The 21,741-nt window shown below is 48.3% G+C and overlaps 1 protein-coding gene across 1 annotated transcript in view; it reads right to left on the reverse strand.

Moving 5' to 3' along the window:
• The window catches only part of tmem63c (transmembrane protein 63C), a 346,423-nt gene that overhangs the window by 108,541 nt on the left and 216,141 nt on the right, over positions 1 to 21,741 (reverse strand). The window contains exon 12 of the mRNA XM_086004159.1: positions 11,824 to 11,957. Coding sequence (XP_085860285.1) covers positions 11,824 to 11,957 — 134 coding nt within the window. The remainder of the gene's footprint in view (positions 1 to 11,823; positions 11,958 to 21,741) is intronic.

Genomic DNA, 21,741 nt, shown 5'->3' on the forward strand with positions numbered 1-21,741 from the left:
GAAGGATATTAGCTCTGATGATGTGGAATCTGTATGGGTAGAATTGAGAAATACTAAGGGGAAAAAAAACATTAGTGGGAGTGGTATATAGACCTCCAAACAGTAAGGTGGAGGTTGGGGATGGCATTAAAAGGGAAATTAAAGAAGCGTGCAATAAGGGCACAGCAGTCATCATGGGTGACTTTAATCTACATATAGATTGGGCCAACCAAATTAGTAACAATACTGTGGAGGAGGAATTCCTGGAGTGTATACGGGATGGTTTCCTGGACCAATATGTCGAGGAACCAACCAGAGATCAGGCCATCTTAGGCTGCGTATTATGTAACGAGAAAGGATTCATTAGCAATCTTGTTGTATGAGGCCCCTTGGGTCGGAACGATCATAACATGATCGAATTCTTCATTAAGATGGAGAATGAAGTAGTTGACTCGGAGACTAGGGTCCTCAATTTAAATAAAGGAAACTACGATGGTCTGAGGAGCGAGTTGGGTAGGATTGATTGGGGAATGTCACTCAAAGGGTTGACGGTGGATAGGCAATGGCAAACATTCAAAGACCGAATGGATGAACTACAGAATTTGTTCATCCCAGTTTGGCATAAAAATAAAACAAAAAAGGTGACCCAACTGTGGCTAACAAGGGAAAATAGGGATAGCATAAGATCCAAGGAGAGGACATACAAATTGGCCAGAAAAAGCAATAATCCTGAGGATTGGGAGCAGTTTAGGATTCAACAAAGGAGGACAAAGGGATTAATTAAGAAAGGGAAAATAGAATATCAGAGTAAGCTTGCAGGGAACATAAAAACTGACTGTAAAAGCTTTTATAGATATATGAAGAGAAAAAGATTGGTGAAGTCAAGCGTAGGTCCCTTGCAGTCAGAATTGGGGGAATTTATAATGGGGAACAAAGAAATGGCAGACCAACTAAATACATATTTTGGTTCTGTCTTCACAAAGGAGGACACAAATAACCTCCCAGAGATGCCGGGGAACATAGGGTCTGATGAAAGGGTGGAACTGAAAGAAATCAGTATTTGTAGGGAAATGGTGTTAGGAAAATTGATAGGACTGAAGGCCGATAAATCCCCAGGGCCTGATAATCTACATCCCAGGGTACTTAAGGAAGTGGCCCTAGAAATAGTAGATGCATTGCTGGTCATCTTCCGGAACTCGACAGACTCTGGAACGGTACCCATGGATTGGCGGGTAGCTAATGTTACCCCACTATTCAAAAAAGGTGGTAGAGAAAAGGCGGGGAATTATAGACCGGTAAGCTTGACATCAGTAGTGGGGAAAATGCTAGAGTCCATTATAAAAGATGTAATAGCAGAGCACTTGGAAAGCAGTGACTGGATCGGACAAAGTCAACATGGATTTACAAAAGGTAAATCATGCTTGACTAATCTACTGGAATTTTTTGAGGATGTAACTAGTAAAATAGATAAGGGAGAACCAGTGGATGTGGTGTATTTGGACTTTCAGAAGGCTTTCGATAAGGTCCCGCATAAGAGATTAGCGTGCAAAATTAAGGCACATGGGATTGGGGGCAAGGTATTGACTTGGATAGAGAACTGGTTGGCGGACAGAAAGCAAAGAGTTGGAATAAACGGGTCGTTTTCCGAGTGGCAGGCAGTGACTAGTGGGGTACCGCAAGAATCGGTCCTAGGACCCCAGCTTTCACAATATATATTAATGATCTGGACGAGGGAATTGGATGTAATATCTCCAAATTTGCAGACGACACAAAGCTGGGTGGGAGGGTATGCTGTGAGGAGGATGTCGTGAAACTCCAGTACGATTTGGACAGGTTGGGTGATTGGGCAGAAACATGGCAAATGCACTATAATGTGGATAAATGTGAGGTTATCCACTTTGGTGGCAAAAACAGGAAGGCAGATTATTATTTGAATGGCAATAGATTGGGAGAAGGGGAAGTGCAGAGAGACCTGGGTGTTCTTGTGCACCAGTCGCTGAAGGTAAGCATGCAGGTGCAGCAGGCGGTTAAGAAGGCAAATGGTATGTTGGCCTTCGTAGCCATAGGGTTCGAGTACAAGAACAAGGATGTCTTGCTGCAGTTGCACAGGGCCTTGGTGAGACCACACCTTGAGTATTGTGTGCAGTTTTGGTCGCCTGAGGAAGGACGTTCTTGCCATGGAGGGAGTGCAGCGAAGATTCACCAGGCTGATACCTGGGGTGGCAAGAATGACGTATGAGGAGAGATTGTGTCGATTGGGCTTATACTCAGTCATAGAGTCATAGAGTTTTACAGCACAGAAAGAGGCCCTTCGGCCCATCGTGTCTGCGCCGTCCATCAATCCCTGTCCAGTCTAATCCCACTTTCCAGCATTTGGTCCATAGCCTTGTATGCAATGGCATTTCAAGTGCTCATCCAAATGCTTCTTGAATGTTGTGAGGGTTCCTGCCTCTACCACCCTTTCAGGCAGAGAGTTCCAGATTCCAACCACCCTCTGGGTGAAAAAGTTCCTCCTCAAATCCCCTCTAAATCTCCTGCCCCTTACCTTGAATCTATGCCCCCTTGTTATTGACCCCCCTACTAAGGGGAAAAGTTCCTCTTTATCTACCCTATCTATGTCCCTCATCATTTTGTACATCTCAATCAGGTCCCCCCTCAGCCTTCTTTGCTCCAATGAAAACAACCCCAGCCTGTTTAGTCTTTCTTCATAGCTGAGGCGCTCCATCCCAGGTAACATCCTGGTGAATCTTCTCTGCACCCTCTCTAAAGCAATCACATCCTTCCTATAGTGAGGCGACCAGAACTGCACACAGTACTCCAGCTGTGGCCTCACCAGCGTTTTGTACAGCTCCATCATAACCTCCCTGCTCTTATATTCTATGCCTCGGCTAATGAAGGAAAGTATCCCATATGCCTTTTTAACCACCTTATCTACCTGTTCCGCTGCCTTCAGGGATCTATGTACATGCACACCAAGGTCCCTCTGACCCTCTGTACTTCCTAGGGTCCTACCACTCATTGTGTACTCCCTTGCCTTATTTGTCCGTCCAAAATGCATCACCTCGCACTTTTCAGGGTTAAATTCCATTTGCCACTTTTCCGCCCATCTGACCAACTCGTTTATATCTTCCTGTAGGCTGAGGCTTTCCTCCTCACAATTTACCACCCCACCCATTTTCGTGTCATCTGCGAACTTACTGATCATACCTTTTACATTCTCATCCAAATCATTTATGTAGATCACAAACAGCAAGGGACCCAGCACCGATCCCTGAGGTACCCCACTGGACACAGGCTTCCAGTCACAAAAGCAACCTTCGACCATCACCCTCTGCCTCCTGCCACTCAGCCAGTTTAGGATCCAACGCGCCAAGGCACCCTGGATCCCATGGGCTCTTACCTTCTTGACCAGTCTCCTATGCGGGACTTTGTCAAAAGCTTTACTGAAGTCCATGTAAACCACATCCACAGCATTTCCCTCATCCACACACCTAGTCACCCCCTCGAAAAATTCAATCAGATTTGTCAGACATGATTTACCCTTGACAAAGCCATGCTGACTATCCCCGATTAATCCTTGCCTCTCCAAGTGGAGACTAATTTTGTCCCTCAGAATTTTTTCCAATAATTTCCCTACCACAGATGTTAGGCTCACTGGCCTGTAATTCCCTGGTTTATCCCTGCTACCCTTCTTGAATAATGGTACTACGTTAGCTGTTCTCCAGTCCTCTGGTACATCCCCTGTGGCCAGAGAGGTTCTGAAAATTTGTGTCAGAGCCCCTGCAATCTCCTCCCTTGCCTCACACAACAGCCTGGGATACATCTCGTCCGGGCCTGGGGATTTATCCACTTTTTGGCCTGCTAAAACCGCTAGTACCTCCTCCCTCTCGATGCTAATATGTTCAAGTATGTCACAGTCCCCTTGCCCGATTTCTATGTCTACATCATCTTTCTCCATAGTGAACACAGATGCAAAAAATTCATTTAAAACCCCGCCTACATCATCTGGCTCTACACACAGATTGCCACTTTGGTCCCTAATGCGCCCTACCCTTTCCCTGGTTATCCTCTTGCCCTTGATATACTTATAAAACATCTTAGGATTTTCCTTTATTTTGCTCGCCAGTGTTATTTCATGGCCCCTCCTCGCCCTCCTAATTTCTTTTTTAAGTATGCCCCTGCACTTTTTATACTCCTCTAGGGCTTCCTCCGTCTTTAGTCTTTTGTAACTGCCAAAAGCCCCCCTTTTTTTCCTAATGCATTTTTGTATATCCCTTGTCATCCAAGGTTCCCTTTGCTTGTTGGTCCCACCCTTGACCTTTACAGGAACATGTTGGCGTTGTACTCTCTCTATTTCCCTTCTGAAAGCCTCCCACTGCTTTGATGTGGATTTTCCTATAAGTAGCTGCTCCCAGTCCACTTTGGCCAGATCCTGCCTTATCATATTAAAATTGGCCATCCCCCAATTTAGAACCCTTATTTCCGGGCTGGAGTTTAGAAGATTGAGAGGGGATCTCATCGAAACCTATAAAATTCTGTCAGGCCTGGACAGACTAGATGTAGGAAGGATGTTTCTGATGGCCGGGGAGTCCAGAACCAGGGGTCATAGTCTAAGGATAAGGGCTAAGCCATTTAGGACTGAAATGAGGAGGAATTTCTTCACCCAGAGAGTGGTAAACCTGTGGAATTCTCTGCCACAGAGGGCGGTGGAGGCCAGTTCATTAAGTATATTCAAGAAAGAGTTGGATATATTTCTTAAGGCTAAAGGGATCAAGGGATATGGGGAGAAGGCAGGGACAGGGTAGTGAATTTGGATGATCAGCCATGATCTCATTGAATGGCGGAGCAGGCTCGAGGGGCCGAATGGCCTACTCCTGCTCCTATCTTCTATGTTTCTATGTTTACTGCAAGGGGGTTGGAGTATAAGAGTAAGGAAATCTTACTACAATTGTACAGGACGCTGGTGAGACCGCACCTGGAGTACTGCATACAGTTTTGGTCTCCTTACCGAAGTAAGGATATACTTGCCTTAGAGTGCGTGCAATAAAGATTCACCAGACTGATTTCTGGGATGGGGGAATTGTCCTATGGGGAGATATTAAGTAGAATGGGCCTGTATTCTCTGGAGTTTAGAAGAATGAGAGGTGATCTCATTGCAACGTATAAAATTCTTAGAGGACTCGACAGGGTAGATGCTGAGAGGTTGTTTCCCCTGGCTGGAGTCTAGAACCAGGGGTCATAATCTCATGATAAGGGGTCAGCCATTTAGGACTGAGATGAGGGTGGTGAATCTTTGGAATTCTCTAGCCCAGAGGGCTGTGGATGTTCAGTCGTTCAGTATATTCAAGACTGAGATTGATAGAGTTTTGGGCACTAAGGGAATCAAGGGTTTTGGAGATAGTGCAGGAAAGTGGAGTTGAGGTATAAGTTCAGCCATGATCTTATTGAATGGCGGAGCAGGCTCGAGGGGCCGAGTGGCGGAGCAGGCTCGAGGGGCCGAGTGGCGGAGCAGGCTCGAGGGGCCGAGTGGCGGAGCAGGCTCGAGGGGCCGAGTGGCGGAGCAGGCTCGAGGGGCCGAGTGGCGGAGCAGGCTCGAGGGGCCGAGTGGCGGAGCAGGCTCGAGGGGCCGAGTGGCGGAGCAGGCTCGAGGGGCCGAGTGGCGGAGCAGGCTCGAGGGGCCGAGTGGCGGAGCAGGCTCGAGGGGCCGAGTGGCGGAGCAGGCTCGAGGGGCCGAGTGGCGGAGCAGGCTCGAGGGGCCGAGTGGCGGAGCAGGCTCGAGGGGCCGAGTGGCGGAGCAGGCTCGAGGGGGCCGAGTGGCGGAGCAGGCTCGAGGGGGCGAGTGGCGGAGCAGGCTCGAAGGGCCGAGTGGCGGAGCAGGCTCGAGGGGCCGAGTGGCGGAGCAGGCTCGAGGGGCCGAGTGGCGGAGCAGGCTCGAGGGGCCGAGTGGCGGAGCAGGCTCGAGGGGGCGAGTGGCGGAGCAGGCTCGAGGGGGCGACTCCTGCTCCTATTTAAGTTCTTATGTTATGGAGGAGAAAGTAATCGGGCTTGGCGATGGCAGGGATATGTGGTTGGAAGTTCACCTCAGGGTCAAATGGGACGGCGAGGTTGCGAACGGTCTGGCTCTGCATCAGACAGTGGCCAGGGAGAGGGATAGAATCGGTGACTAAGGAACAGAGTTTGTGGTGGGGACTGAAGACAATGGCTTCAGTCTTCCCAATATTTAGTTTAAGGAAATTTCTGCTCATCCAGGACTGGATGTCGGACAAGCAGCGTGACAAATTAGTGGAGGGGTCGAGAGAGAGAGAGAGAGAGAGAGAGTGGTGGTGAGGTAGAACTGGGTGTTGTCAGCAACATGTGGAATCTGATATTGCGTTTTCGGATGATGTCGCCAAGGGGTAGCATGTAGATGAGAAATAGGAGGGGGTCCAAGGATAGATCCTGGGAGACACCAGAGGTAATGATGCGGGATTCAATATTAACTTTCAAAAGGGAATTGGATATATATTTGAAAAGGAGAAATTTGCAGGGCCTTGGGGAAAGAGCCGGGGAGTGGGACTAATTGGAGAGAATCTTTCAAAGAGCCAGCACGGGCATGATGGGCCGAATGGCCGCCTTCTCTGCTGAATGATTCTATGATGTATCTCAACTCCATTTTTCCGCCTTTGTTCCATATCCTTTGATACCATTACCTAACAAAAATCTATCGATCTCAGGCTTGAAAATTACAATTGACCCCTAGCATGCACAGCCTGGGGGAGAGAGTTCCAGGTTTCCACTAACTTTGTGTGAAAATTTGCTTCCTGACATCACCCCTGAACGGCCTAACTCTAAGTTTAAGGATATGCCCCCTTGTTCTGGGTTTCCCCACCACAGGAAACAGTTTCTCTCTAGTTACCCTATCGAATCCCTTTATAATTTTAAACACCTCAATCAGATCACCCCTCAACCTCTAAACTCAAGGGAATACAAACTCAGTCTGTGCAACCTGACCTCGTAATTTAACCCTTTTAGTCCCAGTATCATTCTGGTGAATCTGCGCTGCTCCCCCTCCAAGGCCAATATATCCTTCCTGAGGTGCGGGGCCCAGATGGGGTCTAACCAAGGGTCCACACACCGTGCGATATCCATACAACACCTTCACTCCGAGGGGGCATTTGCTATAAGATGCGCGATGGTTAGCCCATGGTCAGTGCTGGTTAGCCCATGGTCAGTGCTGGTTAGCCCATGGTCAGTGCTGGTTAGCCCATGGTCAGTGCTGGTTAGCCCAGGGTCAGTGCTGGTTAGCCCATGGTCAGTGCTGGTTAGCCCATGGTCAGTGCTGGTTAGCCCATGGTCAGTGCTGGTTAGCCCATGGTCAGTGCTGGTTAGCCCAGGGTCAGTGCTGGTTAGCCCAGGGTCAGTGCTGGTTAGCCCAGGGTCAGTGCTGGTTAGCCCAGGGTCAGTATGTGCTGGTTAGCCCAGGGTCAGTGCTGGTTAGCCCAGGGTCAGTGCTAGTTAGCCCAGGGTCAGTGCTGGTTAGCCCAGGGTCAGTATGTGCTGGTTAGCCCAGGGTCAGTGCTGGTTAGCCCAGGGTCAGTGCTGGTTAGCCCAGGGTCAGCACGTGCTGGTTAGCCCAGGGTCAGTGCTGGTTAGCCCAGGGTCAGCACGTGCTGGTTAGCCCACGGTCAGTGCTGGTTAACCCAGGGTCAGTACGTGCTGGTTAGCCCAGGGTCAGTGCTGGTTAACCCAGGGTCAGTACATGCTGGTTAGCCCAGGGTCAGTGCTGGTTAGTCCAGGGTCAGTACATGCTGGTTAGCCCAGGGTCAGTGCTGGTTAGCCCAGGGTCAGTGCTGGTTAGCCCAGGGTCAGTGTGTGCTGGTTAGCCCAGGGTCAGTGCTGGTTAGCCCAGGGTCAGTGTGTGCTGGTTAGCCCAGGGTCAGTGCTGGTTAGCCCAGGGTCAGTGCTGGTTAGCCCAGGGTCAGTGTGTGCTGGTTAGCCCAGGGTCAGTGCTGGTTAGCCCAGGGTCAGTGCTGGTTAGCCCAGGGTCAGTGCTGGTTAGCCCAGGGTCAGCGTGTGCTGGTTAGCCCAGGGTCAGTGCTGGTTAGCCCAGGGTCAGTGCTGGTTAGCCCAGGGTCAGTGCTGGTTAGCCCAGGGTCAGTGCTGGTTAGTCCAGGGTCAGTGCTGGTTAGTCCAGGGTCAGTGTGTGCTGGTTAGTGCAGGGTCAGTGTACGCTATTCAAGAAAGGAGGGAGAGAGGGGGAACTACAGGCCAGTTAACAGGCCATTTGCCTTCCTAATTGCTTACTGTACCTGCATGCTAGCTTTCTGTGTTTCCGGTACGAGGACACCCAAATCTCTCTGAACACCAACGTTTAATAGTTTCTCACCATTTAAAAAATATTCTGCTTTTCTATTCTTCCTATCAAAGTGGATAACCTCACATTTCCCTACATTATACTCCATCTGCCACCTGACTGCCCACTCACTCAGTCTATCTATATCCCTTTGCAGACTCTGTGTTCTCCTCACAGCTTACTTTCCCAATGAGCTTTGTATCATCAGCAAACTTGGATACATTACACTCGGTCCCTTCATCTAGGTCATTAATATAGATTGTAAATAGCTGAGGCCCCAACACTGATCCTTGCGGCACCCCACTAGTTACAGCCTACCAACTGGAAAATGACTCGTTTATCCCTACTCTCTGTTTTCTGTCCGTTAACCAATCCTCTATCCATGCTACTATATTACCCCCAACCCCATGAGCCCTTACCTTGCGTAGCAACCTTTTATGTGGCACCTTAACCCTTTTGGAAATCCAAATATACTACATCCACTGGTTCCCCTTTATCTACCCCACTAGTTACATCCTCAAAAAACTCTAATAACTTTTTTAAACACAATTTCTCTTTCATAAAACCATGTTGACACTACCAATCATATTATGATTTTCTAAGTGCCCCGTTACCACTTCCTTAATAATGGATTCCAGCATTTTCCCGACGACTGTTGGCCTTTATTGCAAGGGGGTTGGAGTATAAGAATAAGGAAGTCTTGCTCCAATTGTACAGGGCCTTGGTGAGACCACACCTGGAGTACTGTGCACAGTTTTGGTCTCCTTATCTAAGGAAGGATATACTTGCCTTGGAGGCGGTGCAACGAAGGTTCACTAGATTGATTCCTGGGATGAGAGGGCTGTCCTATGATGAGAGATTGTGTAGAATGGGCCGATATTCTCTGGAGTTTAGAAGAATGAGAGGTGATCTCATTGAAACATACAAGATTCTGAAGGGTATTGACAGGGTAGATGCTGAGAGGTTGTTTCCCCTGGCTGGAGTGTCTAGAACTAGGGGGCATAGTCTCAGGGTACGGGGTAGGCCATTTAAGACTGAGATGAGGAAGAATTTCTTCACTCAGAGGGTTGTGAATCTTTGGAATTCTCTGCCCCAGAGGGCTGTGAATGCTGAGTCTTTGAGTATATTCAAGGCTGAGATAGACAGATTTTTGGACTCATGGGGAATCAAGGGATATGGAGATCGGGCGGGAAAGTGGAGTTGAGGTCAATGATCAGCCATGATCTTATTGAATGGCGGAGCAGGCTCGAGCGGCTGTATGGCCTACTCCTGCTTTTATTTCTTATGTACTTATGTCAGTGCTGGTTAACCCAGGGTCAGTGCTGGTTAGTGTAGGGTCAGTGCTGGCTAGTGTAAGGTCAGTGCTGGTTAGTGTAGGGTCAGTGCTGGTTAGTGTAGGGTCAGTGCTGGCTAGTGCAGGGTCAGTGCTGGCTAGTGTAGGGTCAGTGCTGGCTAGTGTAAGGTCAGTGCTGGTTAGTGTAGGGTCAGTGCTGGTTAGTGTAGGGTCAGTGCTGGCTAGTGCAGGGTCAGTGCTGGCTAGTGTAGGGTCAGTGCTGGTTAGTGTAGGGTCAGTGCTGGCTAGTGTAGGGTCAGTGCTGGTTAGTGTAGGGTCAGTGCTGGTTAGTGTAGGGTCAGTGCTGGCTAGTGTAGGGTCAGTGCTGGCTAGTGTAGGGTCAGTGCTGGCTAGTGTAGGGTCAGTGCTGGTTAGTGTAAGGTCAGTGCTGGCTAGTGTAGGGTCAGTGCTGGTTAGTGCAGGGTCAGTGCTGGTTAGTGCAGGGTCAGTGCTGGTTAGTGTAGGGTAAGTGTGTGCTGGTTAGTGTAGGATCAGTGCTGGTTAGTGTAGGGTCAGTGCTGGTTAGTGTAGGGTCAGTGCTGGTTAGTGTAGGGTCAGTGTGTGCTGGTTAGTGTAGGGTCAGTGCTGGTTAGTGTAGGGTCAGTGTGTGCTGGTTAGTGTAGGGTCAGTGCTGGTTAGTGTAGGGTCAGTGCTGGTTAGTGTAGGGTCAGTGCTGGCTAGTGTAAGGTCAGTGCTGGTTAGTGTAAGGTCAGTGCTGGTTAGTGTAGGGTCAGTGCTGGTTAGTGTAGGGTCAATGCTGGTTAGTGTAGGGTCAGTGCTGGCTAGTGTAGGGTCAGTGCTGGCTAGTGTAAGCTTAGTGCTGGTTAATGTAGGGTCAGTGCTGGTTAGCGTAGGGTCAGTGCTGGCTAGTGTAGGGTCAGTGCTGGCTAGTGTAGGGTCAGTGCTGGTTAGTGTAAGGTCAGTGCTGGTTAGTGTATGGTCAGTGCTGGTTAGTGTAGGGTCAGTGCTGGTTAGTGTAGTGACAGTGCTGGCTTCTGTAGGGTCAGTGCTGGTTAGTGTAGGGTCAGTGCAGCTGGGGCAGATTGTTGTATAATATGACAAATGGAAGGCACAATCACAAAGCAAATGAATATCCATCTCCCTCGCCCACAGGCACTCTTGAAAGGAAGTTGGCTGTGGTTGTTGGAGGTCATTCATCCCAATCACATGACATCACTGCAGGAGTTCCTCAGGGCAGTGTCCTAGGCCCAACCATCTTCAGCTGTTTCATCAATGACCTTCCCTCCATCATAAGGTCAGAAGTGGGGATGTTCGCTGATGATTGCACACTGTTCAGCACCATTCGAGACTCGTCAGATACTGACGCAGTCCGTGTCCATATGCAGCAAGACCTGGACAACATTCAGACTTGGGCTGACAAGTGGCAAGTAACATTCGCACCACAGAAGTGCCAGGCAATGACCATCTCCAACAAGCGAGACTCTAACCATCTCCCCTTGACATTCAATGGCATTACCATCGCCGAATCCCCCACTATCAACATCCTGGGGGTTACCATTGATCAGAAACTGAACTGGACCAGCCACATAAATACAGTGGCAACAAGAGCAGGTCAGAGGCTGGGTATTCTGCGGCGAGTGTCTCACCTCCTGACTCCCCAAAGCCTTTCCACCATCTACAAGGCACAAGTCAGGAGTGTGATGGAATACTCTCCACTTGCCTGGATGAGTGCAGCTCCAACAACACTCAAGAAGCTCGACACCATTCAGGATAAAGCAGCCCGCTTGATTGGCACCCCATCCACCTTCAACATTCACTCCCTCCACCACCGGCGCACTGTGGCTGCAGTGTGTACCATCTGCAAGATGCACTGCAGCAACTCGCCAAAGCTCCTTCAACAGCACCTTCCAAACCCGTGACCTCTACCACTTAGAAGGACAAGGGCAGCAGACGCATGGGAACATCACCACCTACAAGTTCCCCTCCAAGCCACACACCATCCTGACTTGGACCTGTATCGCCGTTCCTTCGCTGTCGCTGGGCCAAAATCCTGGAACTTCCTTCCTAACAGCATTGTGGGTGTACCTACACCATATGGACTGCAGCGGTTCAAGAAGGCGGCTCACCACCATCTTCTCAAGGGCAATTAGGGATGGGCACTAAATGCAGGCCTAGCCAGCGACGCCCACATCCCATCAATGAATTAAAAGAAACTCACACAGCTGTCATCCTCTCGTCCTGGAAGGTCACAAAACCCATTCCCAGCCTTTTCAGGGTGATCCGATTCCGCTCAGCATTAAACTCGTCCGTTAGCTTCTCCTCCAATTCACTGTAATACTGCTCCGCATCCACCTGCGAAAGAGACAGGAGGCTCCAGGTAAACAGGCACTGCCCAGATGACTGTGTACAATACTCTTTCTTCACATGTTTTCCATGTGTGCTCTACACTGGAAACCGCACATCACCGTTACATTAGAGGGTTTAAAAACAAGCTGATTGCTCAGTTCCAGCCTCAGATAATTACACACTGCTCTCCAATGTGTCATTTCTATTTTCCACTTAGACACCCTCCCAAATTTTCCAGTTCTCAGGCAGGTGCCTTTTCAAGGCTGGAGTTTCTTTGTAATTTCTTATCGGCCAAAGACATCTCTGATTGCACAGCGTTTAATTCCCACCGACTGAAAGACACATTGAAACTCACTAACAGGGAAAAGCAAAAAGTTAATGTTACTACAATATAAAGAGAATTAAATTTGCAGGGTTACGGGGAAAGGGCAGGGGGGTGGGACTAGCTGAAGTGCTCTTGCAGAGAGCTGGCACGGGCTCGACGGGCCGAATGGTCTCCTTCTGTGCTGTAACTACTCTATAATTCTAACACTTTCCTTACACTGCTCCCATCTACACAACTTACAGTCCCTCCTAACCTAATGTCATCTTCAAACTTGGATATACAACTCTCTATTCCTTCTTCCAAGTCATTGATAGATACAGTGAAAAGCTGAGGCCCCAGTACAGATCCCTGGGGAACACCACTGGTCACAACCTGTCAATCAGGGAACATTATATTTATCGCCACTCTCTGCCTCCTACCTCCCAACCAATAACCGACCTGTCTCCTAAGACTACCTCCAATTCCGTGTACTCTCATTTTTGCCAATGATCTCTTGTGTGGAAACCTTATCAAATGGAAAGGATGGGACAGCAGCCAGAAGTCATGGTGCATGTAGCATCTAGTGACGTAGGAAAAAGTAGCCGGGAGGTTTTGAGGAAGCAGTATGAGGAGTTAGGGTCAAGGCTGAAGACCAAGACCTCAAGAGTGATAACCTCAGGAATACTTCCTATGTCAGGTTAGGCGAGGACAGGTTATACCTATTAATCATTTCAATTCTCCATCCCACTTTGACCTCTCTGTCCTCGGCCTCTTACACTGTTCCAATGAAGCTCAACGTAAGCTCGAGGAACAGCACCTCATCTTTTGATTAGGCACTTTATAGCCTTCTGGACTCAACATTAAGTTCAACAATTTCAGATCATAACCACTGCTCCCATTTTTTCAGACAGCAGGTGCTGGTAATGATTGTCATTCTATAGATAGATTTCTAGACACAAAAGGCATCACGGAGTATGGGGAGAGAGTGGGAATATGGTATTGAGATAGAGGATCAGCCATGATCATATTGAATGGCGGAGCAGGCTCGAAGGGCCGAATGGCCGACTATTTTTCTATGTTTCTATTCCTATTTAACTTCCTCTAGACCCATCTTTTGTTTCTCTACTTGTCCCATTACCATCTCCTTTCGTCTTGCACCATCATCCCTTTTGTCATTTAATCTCTCCTACCTTCCACCCTATCACAGACCTTCCCTTTTGTTCTATCCTCACCTCCCCCCTTTCCCTGCCTCTGTACTTATTTAAAACCTGTTACCTCTCTAACTTGTTCCAGTTCTGACGAAAGGTCATCGACCTGAAACATTAACTCTGTTTCTCTCTCCACAGATGCTGCCTGACCCGCTGAGTGTTTCCAGCATTTTCTGCTTTTATTTTATATCTATTAATGCCTGGCTTGAGATGGTGCAGGAGGGAGGGTTTAAGATTGCTAGGAAAATGGGAGCAGTTCTGGGACAAAGAGAAGTTGTTCAGGAGGGACGGATTCATCTGAACTGGAGGGGCACAATGTGCTTACAGAAAGGGTAAATAAGGCAGAGGGGTTAGATATAAATGGGTATGGTGGGAGAGGGGAATCACAACACATTGTAGATTAAGAATAATTAGAAAAGAAGGAGTAAGGATATTAAAGGATAACCTGAATTGTGCTTAAATGATTGCAAGCAGTAGAAGGAATAAAATGGGTGAGCTAGAAATGCGGGTACATTGGGAGGAAATAGATGGAGGAATGACAGAAATCCAGTTGAAAATGAATGATGAATACCAACATTTACTAGAGTTTGTGTCCCTTGCAGTCAGCATCAGGGGAATTTATAATGGGGAACAAAGAAATGGCAGATTAATTAAATACATACTTTGGTTCTGTCTTCACAAAGGAGGACACAAATAACCTCCCAAAGATGTCGGGGAACATAGGGTCTAATAAGAGGGAGGAACTGAACGAAATCAGTATTTGTAAGGAAATGGTGTTAGGGAAATTGATGGGATTGAAGGCCGATAAATCCCCAGGGCCTGATAATCTACATCCTAGGGTACTTAAGGAAGTGGCCCTAGAAATAGTAGATGCATTGCTGGTCATCTTCCAAAATTCTACAGACTCTGGAACAGTACCCATGGATTGGAGGGTAGCTAATGTTACCCCACTATTTAAAAAAGGTGGTAGAGAGAAAACGGGGAATTATGGACCGGTAAGCCTGACATCGGTAGTGGGGAAAATGCTAGAGTCCATTATAAAAGATGCAATAGCAGAGCACTTGGAAAACAGCGACAGGATCGGAGAAAGTCAACATGTATTTACAAAACGTAAATCATGCTTGACTAATCTACTGGAATTTTTTTGAGGATGTGACTGGTAGAATAGATAAGGGAGAACCAGTGGATGTGGTGTATTTGGACTTTCAGAAGGCTTTCGATAAGGTCCCGCATAAGAGATTAGCGTGCAAAGTTAAAGCACATGGGATTGGGGGTAAGGTACTGACTTGGATAGAGAACTGGTTGGCAGACAGGAAGCAGAGAGTTGGAATAAATGGGTCTTTTTCCGAGTGGCAGGCAGTGACTAGTGGGGTACTGCAGGGATCGGTGCTAGGATTCCAGCTATTCACAATATATATTAATGATCTAGACGAGGGAACTAGGTGTAATATATCCAAGTTTGCAGATGACACAAAGCTGGGTGGGCGTGTGTGCTGTGAGGAGGATGCAGAGAAACTCCAGTATGATTTGGACAGTTTGGGTGATTGGGCAGATGCATGGCAGATGCAGTATAATGTGGATAAATGCGAGGTTATCCACTTTGGTGGCAAAAACAGGAAGACAGATTATTATCTGAACGGCAATAGATTGGGAAAAGGGGAAGTGCAACGAGACCTGGGTGTCCTTGTGCACCAGTCGCTGAAGGTAAGCATGCAGGTGCAGCAGGTGGTTAAGAAGGCAAATGGTATGTTGGCCTTCATAGCGAGAGGATTCGAGTACAGGAGCAAGGATGTCTTGCTGCAGTTATACAGGGCCTTGGTGAGACCACACCTGGAGTACTGCATAGAGTTTTGGTCTCCTTATTTAAGGAGGGATATATTTGCATTGGAGGCAGTTCAGAGAAGGTTCACGAGGTTGATTCCGGAGATGAAGGGGTTGTCTTATGAAGAAAGGTTGAGCAGGCTGGGCCTATACTCATTGGAGTTTAGAAGAATGAGAGGTGATCTTATTGAAACATATAAGATTCTGAGGGGGCTTGACAGGGTAGATGCAGAGAAGATGTTTCCCCTCGTGGGGGAATCTAGAACTTGGGGGCATAGCTTCAGAATAAGGGGGCACCCTTTTAAAACTGAGATGAGGAGGAATTTCTTCTCTCAGAGGGTCGTGAATCTTTGGGATTCTCTGCCCCAGAGAGCTGTGGAGGCTGGGTCATTGAGTATATTTAAGGTGGAGATAGACAGATTTTTGAACAATAAGGGAGTGAAGGGTCATGGGGAGCAGGCGGGGAAATGGAGCTGAGCCCAAGATCAGATCAGCCATGATCTTATTGAACAGCGGAGCAGGCTCGAGGGGCCAAATGGCCGACTCCTGCTCCTATTTCTTATGTTCTTATGTTCATCGACTGAGCCTCCACAGCCCTCTGGGGTAGAGAATTCCAAAGATTCACCACCCTCTGAGTGAAGAAATTTCTCCTCATCTCAATCCTAAATGGCCGACCCTTTATTCTGAGACTGTGACCCGTAGTTCTAGGCTCCCCATCCAGGGGGAACATCCTCCCTGCATCCAGTCCGTCAGGCCCTTTAAGAATTTTATAGGTTTCAATGAGATCACCTCTCATTTTTCTAAACTCTAGGGAGTATAGGCCCAGTCTACCCAATCTCTCCTCATAGGGCAATCCCCCCATCCCAGGAACCAGCCTGGTGAACCTTCGTTGCACTCCCTCTATGGCAAGTATATCCTTCCTTAGGTAAGGAGACCTAAACTGTGCACAATACTCCAGGTGTGGTCTCACCAGGGCCCTATATAATTGCAGTAAGACGTCTTTACTCTTGTATTCCAATCCATTTGTAATTATAACCAACATACCATTTGCTTTCCTAATTGCTTGCTGTACCTGCATGTTAACTTTCAGTGATTCGTGTACAAGGACACCCAGGTCCCTCTGAACACCAACATTTCCCAATCTCTCATCATTTGAAAAATACTCTGCCTTTTCTATTTTTCCTACCAAAGTGGATAACTTCACATTTCTCCACATTATATTCCATTTGCCACGTTCTTACCTACTCAGTCAACCTGTCTATATCCCCTTGAAGCCTCTTTGCGTCCTCCTCACAACTTACTTTCCCACCTAACTTTGTATCATCAGCAAACTAAGAAACATTACTATTGGTCCCCTCACCTAAGTTATTGATATAGATTGTGAATACCTGAGGCCCAAGAACTGATCCTTGTGGTACCCCACTAGTTACAATCTGCCATCCCAAAAATGACCCATTTATCCCTACTCTCTCTTTTCTGTCCATTAACCAATCTTCAATCCATGCTAATATATTACCCTAATCTTGTGTAACATCTTGTGCGGGACCTTACTGAATGCTTTTTGAAAATCCAAGGGGCGAAAATTGGCTCGCGCCCCTTTTGAGGCGATAACATCTCCAGGGTGCTACTTTTAGCGCCTGAAAAAGTTAGCGCCCCTGCACCCGAAATTCAATGGTAGTGCCCACGCAGGAGGTGGGGCGCTATAGGAAGCGCTCCCCCTCCCTCTTGGGGCGTTCCCAATGAATATCACGATGCTACGTGCAGCAGCGCCACACGCGTTGGCACGTAACGCCGTGGTACTGCAGGCCTCCCTCTCCTGATTAAAGGGGAGGGGCCCTGCTGGACCACCGGGGAGTGGAGTGCCGGCAAAAGAGCCCGGCACCCAGGAAGACTGGCGGGCTGACCAATCACGGCCGGCATCCTGCAGCAGGAGGCGAGAGGAGGCAGGTGCTGGCAGGCAGCCCCCAGAAAAAATGGCCGCCTGACACCTGCCCTTTAATTATCACTGCCCCGGCTGCATAAACACCACCCTGACCCTGTCGGACATAGCGTCTGGCAGTAGGTCAGAGGGCACAAGCCAAGTTTGCGGCCAGGGCGCGAGCAGGGCGTTGCGCATGGCGATGGTGTCATTGCTGGAGGCGCAGCGCGCTACCGGCTACTGCCGCCGCTAACCTCCCGCTGAATTTCACGGGCGGTGTTAGCAGCAGTACGCCCAGGCGCTAGTTGCTTTGCGCCCCGTTAGCAACCCCTCGTGGAGCTAACGGGAGGTGCAAAGCAACCGAATTTTTACCCCCAAATGTACTACATCCACTGGTCCCCCCTTATCTACCCCGTCAGTTACACCCTCAAAGCTCAAGGATATACTTGCCATAGAGGGAGTGCAACGAAGGTTCACCAGACTGGTTCCTGGGATGGGGGGATTGTCCTATGAGGAGAGATTGAGTAGACTAGGCCTATATTCTCTGGACTTTAGAAGAATGAGAGGTGATCTCATTGAAACATACAAAATTCTTACAGGGCTTGACAGGGTAGATGCAGGGAGGATGTTTCCCCTGGCTGTGGAGTCTAGAACCAGGGGTCACAGTCTCAGAATAAGGGGTCGGCCATTTAGGACTGAGATGAGGAGAAATTTCTTCACTCAGAGGGTGGTGAATCTTTTGAATTCTCTGCCCCAGAGGGCTGTGGAGGCTCAGTCGTCGAGTATATTCAAGACAGAGATCGATAGAATCTTGAATATTACGGGAATCAAGGGATATGGGGATAGTGCGGGAAAGTGGAGTTGAGGCAGAAGATCAGCCATGATCTTATTGAATGGCGGATCAGGATCGAGTGGCCAAATGGCTCACTCCTGCTCCAATTCTTTTGTTCTTATGAGGCTCCTGGCGAGTGTGGGCCCTCTTGTGGATGTTTCTCAGAGTTCATTGGACTCAGGCCAAATCCCAGAGGACTGGAAAATAGCAAATGTGACTCCCACCTTGAGAGATAAACCGTCAAATTCTAGACCTTAAGTTCTAGCCTTACTTCCACTGTTGGTAAAGAGTTTGAAATTATGATGAGGGGTAATATAAGGGAGCATCCAGTGGGGTAGGAGCTATTCTGAGACAGTTGGCATAGTTTCAGGAGTGGAGGTTGTGCCGGACTAATTTATTGGATTTCTTTGAGGAGATGACAGATCTGGTAGATAGGGGAGATACAGTGGACGTTATCTACCTGGATTTCAGGAAGGCATTTGACACTGTCCCACGTAATGAGCTACTCCATGGGCCCAAGCCCATGGGATAGGCAGGAATGTATTAAAATCAAGGCACATTCTATTAAAGGGAATAATCCAGATGGATAGAGTGATACCGAGTAGGGGTAAATTAGTGGGATATGGGTAGTGGGTGCCTCAGGGATTGGTACTGGACCTCTTCTGCTTTCTATTTATATAAATAATTTGGATTAGGAATAAGAAGAATGATATCAAATTTTGTTGACACCAAATTAGGGGCATGGCAAACTGAGAAATGGAATGCAGGAGGGAAGAGGTTAGCAGAGTGTGGGCAGATCAGTGGCAACATTTTCAGAGCCCCACAAATTCTGTGCAGTGCCTGAGGGTTGAAAATGTAGTTCTGGTGATTACACACTCTGGGCATCAAACAATCATTGTCTAAAGGCAATGGAATCACAGCGAGCAGTCAGCATGGATCAACAGAAATAGGCCATCACCTACAAACCTACCAGCATTCTGTGAGCGGGCAACTAAGAAATTCGTGTCTCTTGAAGGAGCTGGATCAATACCTGCCAGGAAGCAGGATGAAGGGTTGGAAAGAAACTTGCAGCATCGATTGATTTCCTTCCCAAGAAAAGGGTTCGAGTCTAATGTCCTTAAATTTGCAGAACAAGAAGAGCACGAGGCATATCCATGATCAAAGATTCAGGCAAGGACGGAGGTTAGAATGGGACTGAAGGAATTTAAAAGTTAAATACATGCTTTTAGGGGGGGTTCGGGCAGTAGGTATATTTAGGGGGTTCAGGCAGTGGGTATATTTAGGGGGGTTCGGGCAGTGGGTATATTTAGGGGGTTCGGGCAGTGGGTATATTTAGGGGGGTTCGGGCAGTGGGTATATTTAGGGGGGTTCGGGCAGTGGGTATATTTAGGGGGGTTCGGGCAGAGGGTATATTTAGGGGGTTCGGGCAGTGGGTATATTTAGGGGGGTTCGGGCAGCGGGTATATTTAGGGGGTTCGGACAGCGGGTATATTTAGGGGGTTCGGGCAGTGGGTATATTTAATGGGGGTTCGGGCAGTGGGTATATTTAGGGGGGTTCGGGCAGTGGGTATATTTAGGGGGTTCGGGCAGTAGGTATATTTAGGGGGGATTCGGGCAGTGGGTATATTTAGGGGGGTCGGGCAGTGGGTATATTTAGGGGGATTCGGGCAGTGGGTATATTTAGGGGGTTCGGGCAGTGGGTATATTTAGGGGGGGATCGGGCAGTGGGTATATTTAGGGGGGGTTCGGGCAGTGGGTATATTTAGGGGGGGTTCGGGCAGTGGGTATATTTAGGGGGTTCGGACAGTGGGTATATTTAGGGGGTTCGGGCAGTGGGTATATTTAGGGGGGGTTCGGGCAGTGGGTATATTTAGGGGGTTCGGACAGTGGGTATATTTAGGGGGGTCGGGCAGTGCATATATTTAGGAGGGTTCGGGCAGTGGGTATATTTAGGGGGTTCGGGCAGTGGGTATATTTAGGGGGGTTCGGGCAGTGGGTATATTTAGGGGGTTCGGGCAGTGGGTATATTTAGGGGGGTTCGGGCAGTGGGTATATTTAGGGGGGATTCGGGCAGTGGGTATATTTAGGGGGATTCGGGCAGTGGGTATATTTAGGGGGTTCGGGCAGTGGGTATATTTAGGGGGGTTCGGGCAGTGGGTATATTTAAGGGGTTTGGGCAGTGGGTATATTTAGGGGGTTCGGGCAGTGGGTATATTTAAGGGGTTCGGGCAGTGCGTATATTTAAGGGGTTCGGGCAGTGGGTATATTTAGGGGGGGTTCGGGCAGAGGGTATATTTAGGTGGGTTCGGGCAGTGGGTATATTTAGGGGGGTTCGGGCAGTGGGTATATTTAGGGGGGGTTGGGCAGTGGGTATATTTAGGGGGGGTTGGGCAGTGGGTATATTTAGGGGGGGTTCGGGCAGTGGGTATATTTAGGGGGGTTCGGGCAGTGGGTTTATTTAGGGGGTTCTGGCAGTGGGTATATTTAGGGGGCTCGGGCAGTGGGTATATTTAGGGGGTTCGGGCAGTGGGTATATTTAGGGGGGTTCGGGCAGTGGGTATATTTAGGGGGGGTTCGGGCAGTGGGTTTATTTAGGGGGTTCGGGCAGTGGGTATATTTAGGGGGTTCGGGCAGTGGGTATATTTAGGGGGTTCGGGCAGTGGGTATATTTAGGGGGGTTCGGGCAGTGGGTATATTTAGGGGGGTTCAGGCAGTGGGTATATTTAGGGGGGTTCGGGCAGTGGGTATATTTAGGGGGGTTCGGGCAGTGGGTATATTTAGGGGGGTTCGGGCAGTGGGTATATTTAGGGGGTTCGGGCAGTGTGTATATTTAGGGGGTTCGGGCTGTGGGTATATTTAGGGGGGATCGGGCAGTGGGTATATTTAATGGGGGTTCGGGCAGTGGGTATATTTAGGGGGTTCGGGCAGTGGGTATATTTAGGGGGTTTGGGCAGTGGGTATATTTAGGGGGTTCGGGCAGTGGGTATATTTAGGGGACAAACGTGAGAAGTCACACAACACCAGGTTATAGTCCAACAGCTTTATTTGAAATCACAAGCTTTCGGAGCGCTGCTCCTTCATCAGGTGAAGTGGAGAGATGCATTCCATATTCAATTAGAGGGTGAGAAGGTTGGATCTCAAACAAGCGTGCTAAGCTTGAATAAAGGAAACTATGAAGGTATGAGAGCGGAATTGAGTAGAGTGGATTGGGAAAATAGATTAAAGGGTAAGACGATACATGATCAGTGGTGTACATTTAAGAAGTTATTTTACAACTTCCGAAAAATATATATTCCACTGAGAAGAAAAGGGTGTAAAAGAAAAGACAGCCATCCGTGGCTAAGTAAAGAAATTAAGGATAGTATTCGACTAAAAACAAGGGCATATAAGGTAGCCAAATCTAGTGGGAGGATAGAGGATTGGGAAAACTTTAAAAGACAGCAAAAAATAACAAAAAGATTGATTAAAAAAGGGAAGATAGATTATGAAAGTAAATTAGCAAAAAATGTAAAAACAGATAGTAAGAGTTTTTATAGTTATATAAAAAGAAAAAGGGTGGCTAAAGTAAATGTTGGTCCCTTAGAGGATGAGACCGGGAAATTAATGGTGGGAAATATGGAGATGGCAAAAACACTGCATGAATATTTTGTATCAGTCTTTACAGTAGAGGACACTAAGAATATCCCAACACTGGACAAACAGGGGGC

Source organism: Somniosus microcephalus, chromosome 12 (assembly GCF_052327205.1).
Source record: "Somniosus microcephalus isolate GS21.2 chromosome 12, FLI_Smic_1.0, whole genome shotgun sequence".
In the NCBI taxonomy this organism is placed as follows: Eukaryota; Metazoa; Chordata; class Chondrichthyes; order Squaliformes; family Somniosidae; genus Somniosus; species Somniosus microcephalus.